We start from the raw sequence: 11799 nt of genomic DNA on the forward strand, positions 1-11799 counted from the left end.
TCAAAGTGAGGCTCTGGGAGAGCATTTCTGAAGTGGTATGGGAATCTAAAGGCGGGCGATGCTGAAGGAGCCATGGCCTGGTGGGGGACAGAGAGGTGACTCAGCCATCAAAACAAGGAAGTTTATTAGCTGAGCAGTTCTAAGGATGGAGACTGATTGTGACTTTGAGGCTTTACCCTAATGGTTCTCAAACTTTTGTATTGGTGACCCCTTTCACATAGCAAGCCTCTGAGTGTGACCCCTCCTTAGAAATTAAAAACACTTTTTATATATTTAACACCATTATATATTCTGGAGACAAAGCAAGGTTTGGGGTGGAGGCTGACAGCTCATGACCACAGTTCCCTCTAAGCTGTGCACATGTGTGCACGCAAACAGATCCTAAACCCCATGCACATGGCGAAACACCGCACGCACAAAAACGTGCACAGAAGCACAACAATTTATACAGAAGAAATTTTTTGCACACATGGCCTGTCAAAATTTAGAGGGAACATTGCTCATGACCCCCCCCCCCCATGCAAGAACCTTGTGATCCCCGGAGGGGTCCTGACCCCCAGCTTGAGAACCCCTGCTTTACATCTATAAAATTATAGGGGTAACTTCAACCACATGGGGTCTCCCTATGAATCCAGCAAAGCCCTTCTGCAAGTGGGTGCAAGGTGCATTTCAGTCAGCTCAGGGACACTACAGACAACGATTTCTCTAGTGTCGGCATACCAAATTCGCTGGATATAGCAAGTCACATACTGGCCAGAACAACGTTTGCAAGTAGCCAGCTAGTGGAGTGTAACCTGCACCCCTGTGGCACCGAGAGGGCCAGCTCCGCCGCTACGGCGCAGCCACCCCGCACCAGGCCCTGGGGGGAATCTATCGACACAACCAGCTCGTCGGGGCCTACGCGATGCCAGTGGCTGGCGAGGGCAGAGCCGTGCTGGGCTGCCGAGGCCCGGGGAGAGTTTGAAGGGGAGGCAGCATGCCGGGCAGGAGGGGGAGGGGCCAGGCCCGGTAACGCGCCCCTGGGCACTGCGGCGCCCATGGCCGTGACGACGCTCCGAGGGGTGAGATTCCCCCGGAGGCGGAGTCCCCAGCCCGCAGCCCGAGGTGGGGGATGTGGGAAGCTGGCCCCACCCGCTCACCCCTGACGTTTCGCTCCGCCAGGTCCTGTCAGCGCCTCCCCTCAGCGCCCACTCCCCGCGCGATTCCCTCATCCCCCCGCCTCTCGGCACGGGATTGGCGGGCTCTCGGACCGGGGCGCATGCGCACTGTGTAGCGAGCGGCCTCGCCGGTTACGCCGCGCAGTCCCACCCCCAGCCATGGCGGACGAGGAGCTGGAGGCGCTCCGCAAGCAGCGGCTGACTGAGCTGCAGGCTAAGCATGGGGTAAGGGGCTGGCACCGCTCGTGGACACCCACCATGGACTAGTCCCGCCCCGCCCCGCCCCGCTCCCGACAGCTCCCACCGCTACCTCCTCAGCCCGCCGACACCCCACGGCCCTGGCAGCTCCCCTGACAGTCTCCCTGCTCGGGCCCAAAAGCTCCCCCGACACCCCTCTCCAGTCCCCTCCGCTAGCCCCGGCAGCCCCCCTTCACTGGGTCGCATGCACCGCTCAGCCTTCCCAGGGCCCAGACTAGGGTGACTTACTGTCCCCTATTTGAAAGCAGGTCCCTTGACCATCTTAAACATTAAATTGAATGTTATGATAATTGCATCGTATACACGAGGGAAGTAGAAAAGTACACTTGGGAGAAAAACACTAGATAGGCTAAGGGAAATGGTGGTTCCCTAAAATGTCCTTTAAAATAAAGCGACCATTATTTTCATCTAACAAAGGTGGTCCCCTTAGCCCACCTATACACCCTGGGCCCAGACCACTCCCTCCACCCCTTATCTGCCTCCCCAGAGACCAGACAGCTTCTCCAGACACCTGATGCCCAGTCCTTGTAACCCAGATGGCCTTTTGCCAGCCTCCCCCTCTCCTTCAGGGCCCATGCGGCTCTCTGCCCCACCCCTCATCACTTCCAACAAACACCAGCAACCCCCATTCCCCTATTCAGGTTCCAAGGAGCTTGTCTGGGCAGTTTCCCCACCCTATTTCAACTCCTGTTCCCTTGGTCCTCCACCCAGTGCCCAACCAGTATCTGTCTCTTCTTTCACCACCAGCAGACATGCTGCATGGTTCCCTTGGTTTTCTGATAGGCCAGTCATTGTTTTTCAGAACTGACGTATTGAATGAATTAAAAGAGTAAACGGAAGCAAACCTGCATTGCTAGAAGGGTTTTAAGAAACTATTGAGTTATAGAATAACTTGTATATTATTGTCTTTGTGAAATACTTGGTAGGGGAATATAAATACCAAATTGGGTAATGGGATGGCCAAAGGAATTATTCATGTACAGTGTAACTAATGGAAATCTGCTTTGTACTTTAATCACATGTCTGATATGAAGTGTTTAGGGGTGGGACTCTTCTTCCCCTTCCATTAATCTGTGTTTAATAACTTTCTTCTAAGAAATTAATAGGGTGGGGAAAGAACTTGAAGAGATGTAACCTGTGAAATCACTTTCTTTGAATAAAACATTGTTAAAATAGAACAGGGCTATTGTATTGGGTACATAATTTTATTTTGAAAAATTGCAAACAAAATTGTTAAGTAGGAGAGAAGATAGACTTTTACAAATTGTTTAGAAAGCAACACTTTCAAAACCCTTTCTAGACTGGTTACCACTGTTGCTGCTGCTTGTAGTTTGTTCATAGGTTGGAAGTTTTGAAGATTTCAATTTTAACTGTAAGCCTAATGTAGGGAGTTTGATGTCTGTGGCTATGAGCTATGGCAAGCTGTTGGAAAGCTCACCCTTCTGCCTTCAAAGATCACAGAGCTGGCCTTATGCCCCAAACCTGCAACTGCCTTTACCTGGGCGAATCCAGTTGCAGGATTAGGGTACAAATTTGCTCCACCAGGACAAACAACCATGGATCACTCATCTGTTAGAGCAGGCACTTTACATTCTCAATGTCTAAACTATGGTAATTATATTGTTGCGGGCTTGTTTGTCCCAGGATATTAGCATGACAAGGTGAGAGAGGTAATATTTTTTTTTATTGGACCAACTTCTGTTGGTGAGAGAGACAAGTTTTTGAGCTACACAGAGCTCTTTCTCAGGTCTGGAAAAGGTACTCAGAGAACTATAGGTCTGAGAAAGAGTTCTGTTTAGCTCAAAATACTTGAATCTCTCACCAACAGAATTTGGTCCAATAAAAGATATTCCCTCGCCACCTTGCCTCTCTTAACCATGATCAGGCAGATAATTTCGCTTTAGCTGGCTTATTTTAAATTCCAGTGAAATACTAAGATCTGACATCCTGCACAGAGTGTTTTATAAAGGGATTGCTAAAGTTTTTATGTAATTCTTGTCTTACAGGACCCTTCTGGTGATCCAACGCAACAAGAAACCAAACAGAGGTATGAATGTAAGCTGTTGATTTTAGGTAGCATGTTCATAGTCAAATGGTTTTGAATGTCTATCAGTTTATGTTTTTAAACATTAATTGCAGTTCCTTGAAACACTAAACTGGATTATTTTGTTATAGAACAGCCAGTAAATCAACTGCTAATAAGTCAAGAGGTTTTATCTTCGGCTCTTCACTTACACAAAATTTGGGAGTTTTGCCACAGATGCTTGGAATTGGGCCCTAAATTGTTTAGAACCTGTGCCTGTTAGTGGGAACTGGATCAAATCTTTAGTTTGATTTTGTCGGGCATTGTGGCTTTTTGGGGTTTTTTGTTTTGGTTTTTTTTTTTACAATCTCTAAAAATATTCTTTTCCTACACCTCAGATAAACATTAAATTTTCTTCATTTTTGTGTTAATCTGTCATACGTAATATCTGTACCTACTTGAATGATAAGACTTTTAGTCCTTAAAAATAATTTGTTTTTTGTTTTGATAATACAAAGTATTCAGCAGACTTGGTCATCTTGCAAGATGCTATGTCTGATGCTTGAAACCTTAGTTCTGTTGTGTAACTGAATTTTCATTACAGGGAGGCAGAGATGAGAAATAGCATTTTAGCTCAAGTGCTCGATCAAGCAGCTCGTGCCAGATGTAAGCATCCATGTATTTTGCCATTAAATAAAAATTGTCATTTGTACTGTATTATGTCTCCCTAAATCAAGGCCTTAAATAGAATGCGTAGGAGATAAATGCATTCTTTTATTTCATCTCTGATGATGGAAAAATAATAAGACTAATCCTGTGGATTTTCAAATCACTAATATTTTTTAAAAACTGATCATGGATACACACATGATGAAAAGCAAATTCTCAGATATGGTGGTTTATCCTAGTTGGAGCAGGAATTAGTGAATTTGTGCTTGTGAAAGGTGCCAAATTGATAGCCTGCTTAGTCTGAATTTCTCTGTTTATGGGGAGAGCATGTGAAAAGCATAGCAAGCAGAAGTGCCAACATCCCTATGCATCAGTGTATCTTAACCCTTATTTAGAGAGGCTCAGCTCTATATTAGCTTAATTTACAGCCACCGCAGTAATTACTGTGGTGGTGCATGTCCACACTACCCTCCATGGGTTGGTGGTGCCTGTCCTCACCAGGAGTGCTGCTACCAACCTAAGAGAGGGAGTGTAGAGAGCTGAAAGCCCGGTATCTCCGCTTTGCTGGCTGCTCCCTGCCAGGAGCCTGGCTGCCCAACAGGCTCCTGACAGGCTGCCCTCTTCCCCCTTCTCCACTGGGGACAAGGCTGCCCGGATCCCAGCAGGCACCACTTGGGCTTCTCACCCTGGCTTCCATCTGGGAGCTGGGGAGCAGCTGGGCTCTAGCTATCTGACTTTCTTGCCATGAAATTGACAAGACGGCTGAGGTAAGGGACACACTGTCTACACAAATACTGTCGCCCTAACTACACCAACATAAGCCTTATACCTCTCGTGGAGGTGGACTTGTTATGTTGGTGTAGTAGGGCATTTACACTGGTGGGAGGAAGGCTGTAGTGTGTACACTAACAGAATTAGGTCAACATAAGCTGCCTTATGTCGACCTGTGTACTGTAGACTATCAACTTATTTGTATGCCAAAGACCATCTATATAAAGTGATAACAAATTGGTCACAACTGATCTAATTTAGGTTTGAACCAGTACCTAGGAGTGAAAGACATTTTCGTCCATTGCCAATTTCCCATAACAAGATTTTAATTTGTATGTATTAAAAATGGAGGCGGTGCTTGGTAGAGGAATGTGGCCTTGTTATTGATCTGCAGCATTAAATTTAGTAGCGGGATGAAACACTGGTAAGTATGTAGGCTTGCCTTTTGTAGCTAGTAAGAGAATTTGAACCCCTAACAAATCTTTAGAAGGAGCATAGTTGTAGAGTCTTGCAGTTTTGTATAAATTAAAACTACTCCCTTCAATTCATGGTTCTTTCATACTCTAGCATGAATTTAGGACTAATGTGTACAGTACCTCATTCACTTCCGTTGTATTGTAGATGGAGGTAGAATACAAAAATGAACAGTGCCTATTTTTGTTGCAGTAAGCAATTTAGCACTTGTGAAGCCAGAAAAGGCAAAAGCTGTAGAAAATTACCTTATACAGATGGCAAGATTTGGACAGCTAGGTGGGAAGGTAAGTTAAATTTTTTTATGTTACTCTAGCTCTTGTTTGCCTGGTCACTTTCAAACCAAGTGTTCCCAATGAAACAAACTGAGAAATTTAACACTGAAGTGTATAAAATTTTGTATTACATGTGAGGGCGTGAGCTACAGCATGTGTCTGAATGAGTCTCAAATCCTTAAACTGTGTGTCTGTGCGCGCATTTGTGTGCAAACACTGTCCATACTTATTTAAAAACACGATTTCGCTGTCTTAAACTGAAAGTGCTTTTCTGGAGTGGAGAAATGCAGTTTAATGCCCAGGGAGACAGTCAGTCTTGCAATTTAAAGCATTTGTTCTCCTTTGTGACATTGCCTCCACAGAACTGAGGCTATTGAGTCAGCTGGGAATTCCAGAGTTGCAGGTACTGACAGCTAACCCACATTATACCAGCTTCCACAAAGATGGGGCTACCTTAAGCTTCACCTCAAATGTGATAAAACTGTATTGTATTTTCATCTTAATCAATTTTGCTACCTGGGTGGCTTCCCAAAGTACTATAAGCATCCTGGGGAAGGGAAGTTTCTATACCCTGAATGTTAAGAGCTATTGGCTGTAAGTTTAAGTGACTAAGATCATGTAACTAGTCATTAAGAACTAGTGGACATTCTAGTGTCTCATCATCAGGGTTCACTCGTTTAGTTGGATGGTAGCCCCATGAATCTACAGTGTGTTATCCAAAACATTTAGGGTTGTTACTTAGAGTTCAATTCACAAATCACTGTTCTTTCAATAGTGCAGCTAGACCAAATGCTGATTTTTAGGAAGGCAGTGCTTCTCAGCCTGACTTCTGAGGGAGGCCTCTCCCCACTAGCTCCCCTCTCCCCAGAAAGCAGCTTTAATTAAGGCTTCTGGAGATAGATGGGAACTAAGGGACTATTAGAGGACACAGGACTTTTACACTCCTTGTAAATGAAACACAGGGCTTGAGGAAATTGCACTTAATCTATAACTGTCCAGGATCATGACTCCTGCAGCAGGGCTTTTTGAGGCAATAACATCTGAAAACAAGTTACTGTGGATAAGTAGTCCTTAAAAATATCTGTCATTGGTACAGAAATGCTGCAAATTTCTGTGAGCCATATTGTAACTTGTTACAGGAATATCTTCTAGTGGCAGTACTATCACATTGGTAATAGGGCTGTCAAGCGATTAAAAAAATTAATCCCAATCGTGCAATTAAAAAAATTAATCATGATTAATTGCATGATTAAAGACACTGTTAAACCATAATAGAATACCATTTATTTAAATATTTTTGGATGTTTTCTACATTTTCAAATATATTGATTTCAATTACAACACAGAATACAAAGTGTACAGTGCTCATTTTATATTTTTGATTACAAATATTTGCACTGTAAAAAACAAAAAAAATAGTATTTTTCAATTCACCTAATACAAGTGCTGTAGTGCAATCTCTTTATCATGAAAATTGAACTTACAATGTAGAATTACATACAAATAAACTGCATTTAAAAATAATGTAAAATTTTAGAGCCTACAAGTCTACTCAGTCCCACTTCTTGTTCAGCTAATCGCTCAGACAAACAAGTTTGTTTACATTTGCAGAAGATAATGCTGCCCACTTCTTGTTTACAATGTCATCTGAAAGTGAGAACTGGCATTCGCTAGGCATTGTTATAGCCAACATTGCAAGATATGAATCTTTAGTGCATCTAGCATGTAAATATGTCCCTTCGTGCTTCAGTCACCATTCCAGAGGACATGCAGCTATGCTGATGACAGGTTTTGCTTGATAACTATCCAAACCAGTGCAGACTGATGCATGTTTTTTTTCCATCATCTGCGTCAGATGCCACCAGCAGAAGGTGATTTGGGTTCTGTAGTTTCCGCATCAGTGTGTTGCTCTTTTAAGACTTCTGAAAGCATGCTCCACACCTCATCCCTCACAGATTTTGGAAGGCTCTTCAGATTTTTAAACCTTGGGTTGAGTCCTGTAGCTATCTTTAGAAATTTCACATTGGTACCTTCTTTGCATTTTGTCAGATTTGCAGTGAAAGTGTCACAGCCCAAGGCCCCCTTCCCCTCAGGGAGTCCCCTGGGAAGACAGATCAGCACTGTATATTGCTAACACTGTTGCAAGCATGGCAAAGCATTTTGGGGAGGGTCAAAGGTGTGCGAGTGGGGAGTGGAAGTTTTCTTTACAGGGTACAAGAGGCCGAGAAGAAGAGAGCAGAGAACGAGTTAATTCAATACTTCAGCTAGCTCAATTCAAAGATAAGATGCTGGCCCCAGCCAGTCCAAGGTCGCAGCTCACAGCTGACGTTTGGCTGCGAGCTGAGAAAGATGGGGGCTTGAAAATTGACCGGGCAGCTGTGAGAAAGAAAATCCAACTGCAGACATTCACCTGCAAGACAGCAAGGCCAGCAAAGAAGAAAACAAAGCCCAGGGCTGGGACTGAGTGGACTTGTAGGCTCTAAAAATTTTACATTATTTTTAAATGAAGTTTATTTGTATATAATTCTACATTTGTAAGTTCCACTTTAATGATAGAGATTGCACTACAGTACTTGTTTTAGGTGAATTGAAAAATACTATTTTATCACTTTTACAATGCAAATATTTGTAATAAAAGTATAAAGTGAGCACTGTACACTTTGTATTCTGTGTTGTAATTGAAATCAATATATTTGAAAATGTAGAAAAACATCCCAAAATATTTAATATATTTCAGTTTTAGTCTATTGTTTAACAGTATGACTAAAACTGTGATTAATCGCGATTAGTTTTTTTTTAATCGTGGTTAATTTTTTGAGTTAATTGTGTGTGTTAACTGTGATTAATTGACAGCCCTAATTGGTAATCAGTCTCTTTGGCATGTGAGCCACTAAACAGTATGTTACAGTCTCAATAGTCAATTGAACACCTTTGCAAGCACACAAACAGGGAAGGGAAAGCAAGAGAACAACTGTACTAGATTCAATTATTTGAGTCTAAACCACTTCTCCAAATAGTTTGTGGCTTTTATTCTGCCTTTCTAGGTATCAGAACAAGGGTTGATAGAAATACTTGAAAAAGTGAGCCAGCAAACAGAAAAGAAAACAACAGTAAAGGTAAGGTTTTTTCCAAAGGCAGTGTAAACTTGATTCAAACCTGTTATCAGACAATGCAGAAAAATAAAAGGCTAGGGCCAACAATAGTTGCTGCACATATTCATTGCTATTTCAGGAGGATACACTATTTGTATGTTTAACCTACATAACTGCTTAAAATACATTTAGATTCTTAATTTTACATTTTTGTTAGAAAATGTATGCATTTATTTACTAGATCATTTTTTACTCATGATTTGTCAGGTTACATTTGGATGAAAACTGGAATTCAATCAGTTGCACAAAAAACATTTTCAGATTTTTTTTTTTTTGTTAAATAAAACTACCTTAAAATGCACAGAATAACATAAGTTTATTAAAACATGTTTTGCGTTTAAAAGTGATACTTTAAACAAAGGAAGTATCTGTAGTTTATAGCTGGCCAGCATGCCTTCAAGATTTTAGAACTGGTAGATCTTCTCATTTTTATTCATAAATTGGAAAAGGAAAACTATCTTTCCTCCACTTTCGTCTCCTGGTTGGTTTCTCAACTTTGCATTAGCTAGTCATTGGATTGAATTAGTGGAATAAACTGAAAGAAAATATTCTCTCTGCATCTGCAGAAGAGGCTACTGCTTTTAAAAGCAGATTCTGGATTTCAAACTGTGGTTCCACGTGCTTAGCCAGTGACCAGTTCAGATGATTGACTTTCTTTAAATCTTTGGCAGCAAACATGTACTGCTTGAATTATTTTTGTAATGATTAATAGGTAAGTTTAGCCGTTAATGTAGGTTAATTTCAAATTTAATTTTTCTAGAGTATTAAATTAAGTCTAATTTTGATTTATATCATAGAATTTTTTGTATCCACCCTGAATAGTACTAAAGTAACCAACAACTATGGAAGTAGCTTTGACCACAGAAGGTGGACAGTATTTTAGTGCTAGCTATTTTTCCTATTGTCTTTGCCCTTGGTGATGCTCACTGTGAATCTGCATTACTTCTGCAATAATAAGAGGTTCTGGAAAGTTGACAGGCTATTTAAACACTTAGATAAAGATTCACTCTTCTAAAGGTATAGGGAGGCGAAAACTCAGCAGAACCATAATAATTCTATAGGATAGGGAATTCAGGCTTTAGAAATACTGTATTGGGGACTGTAGCCCTGTACCTTGGAGCTGAGTTTCAGGGGGAAGGTTTGTGGGCTGGGTTTGTAGGGCCTGCAAACTACATAGGTCCACTGGTCACAAATGTTTTTACAGGAAGGAATGAGCTGTAGCGACTACAATTCTGTAAGTTACCCACTGCCCTTTCTCCATGTTTCCATGCTGGGGAGGGGAAGAATTCTAGATTCCATCCACACAGCACCCATGTGGACTACTAACTTGGATGAGCATTGAGAACTTTGCCCTTAGTGATTAACTTGAGTCTTCAGTCTTTGAAGCTGAAAGGAGTTTCTGTAAACTGAATTTACTGTGTTTGTTTCTAGTTCAACAGAAGAAAAGTACTGGATTCAGATGAAGAGGATGATGATGATTAAATGCTACTGTAAGATTGCTTCATGGCCTGGAAAAAGGCAAAGAAAACATATGGTATAGGCAAATTGAAAGTTCTGACAAAACATTTATATGTATTTGCTTTCTGCATTCTTTTTTTGATAAAGGTCAATAAATAAACTCATGTTCTGTAAAAAACAAAATTTGAGAAGGGTTTTTATAGCTTAACTTTTTGTAGTATTAGAGGCCTGCGTGGTATGGATTTTCTCACCACTTCTTAGCATGAACTTTCCTTTGTCCCACTCAGCCTGTAAGCTATGCTATCAGCACCTGCCACTCCATAAGTTGTTGCTACCATAAGAGAGGTCTTGGGAGAGCAGTAAGTGTCTTAGGTTGCAAACAGCTGTGGGAGCTGCAAGAATGTCAGCTCTCTCAATGTCACAACAGTTGATTCAGAAACAAGATATCCTCGAGTTGGGAGGTTATCCAATACCTCACTGGTTCTCAAACTGGTGGAACCTTTTGTTGGAGTCTGCAGAATAGAACAGCTGATGAACCAGTTGGTGAGAAGAGAGGTGGTTCTTTGAGAGGACATCTTACCATGTAGTCTGTGAACAAAATTGTGGATGAAATTGTACATAGCACGTAGTTTGATTGAACCAGTTCCTTCTGGAAACTGTCAAGTTGTCTCTCACTGGTGAGATGTCTCTGCAGCGTGAGGTTAAAAAGTTGAGTAGAGTGGCTATTCAGTTGTGGTTAAAACTTAATTGGATAACTAATGTAATAAACTCTATTCAGGTCGTTCGTAACACATGTTCTTTATTCTCCCATTTATTAAATGGTTGGAGTTTATTTTTGTGAAAAAAGGAAAGGCAACTGCTCTAAATTCCATGCGACTTGCATGCATAAAGAAAAACTGACCCTGTGTTGTTGTCTTATTTGAATATACAGTTTGAAAATTTGTAGTACAAATACTGTTACATCTTGTGTGAAAAGGGGAGAGATTTCACTACCAGAGAAGAACTGTTTTCTGCTGTCATTTAAGAGCAACAGTGTACACCATTCCACCTGTAATGGTTTGGAACTGATTAAAATTTTGTTTAAAAAAGTATGAGCAGTAGTGACTGTTTTTTTCCATCTGTGTGAATATTGTAAAAACTTTGATTAATACAGCTAGTGTTTGTCAATTTTGTATTTTTAACTTGCAGTCTGCATTACCAACTTCCTTTATTTAAAATGGCACTTAATTGTAGGCTATAGTGCTTAGCTTCTACAAAGGTGATACCTCTGTGCAAATCTTCATGTTAATAAAAACCCAAACATTTAATTTTAGTGCAGTGAGAAGTTAAGAGAAAAGCCTATTTTGTTCAAAAAAAAATTGACTCCTTTCAGAGAGTAAACTGGCTTTTGCAGTAACAATGTCTACTTTTTAATTGTAAATAAGTCAAAAACGTGAAAACCCAGTACAATCTGAATCTCATATGATATCAGGGCTTTAGTCTGCAGTTGTAGGGTATACTGGTAAACTGTTAAGTGTTCTTTAAGTCTGCTCCCCATCTTTCTCAACATTAACCATCTCATTATT

General features: G+C 41.2%; 1 protein-coding gene across 1 annotated transcript; it reads left to right on the top strand.

Annotated features, from left to right (window-relative positions):
* The first annotated feature begins 1178 nt into the window (after positions 1-1178).
* On the top strand, positions 1179-11325 carry PDCD5 (programmed cell death 5). Its single transcript, XM_038367986.2, has 6 exons — positions 1179-1382; positions 3422-3462; positions 4043-4104; positions 5545-5636; positions 8669-8740; positions 10208-11325. The coding sequence occupies exons 1-6, from the start codon at positions 1317-1319 to the stop codon at positions 10256-10258; spliced, it is 384 nt and encodes a 127-aa protein (XP_038223914.1). The 5' UTR covers positions 1179-1316; the 3' UTR covers positions 10259-11325.
* The last annotated feature ends 474 nt before the right edge of the window (positions 11326-11799 follow it).

Source organism: Dermochelys coriacea, chromosome 12 (assembly GCF_009764565.3).
Source record: "Dermochelys coriacea isolate rDerCor1 chromosome 12, rDerCor1.pri.v4, whole genome shotgun sequence".
In the NCBI taxonomy this organism is placed as follows: domain Eukaryota; kingdom Metazoa; phylum Chordata; order Testudines; family Dermochelyidae; genus Dermochelys; species Dermochelys coriacea.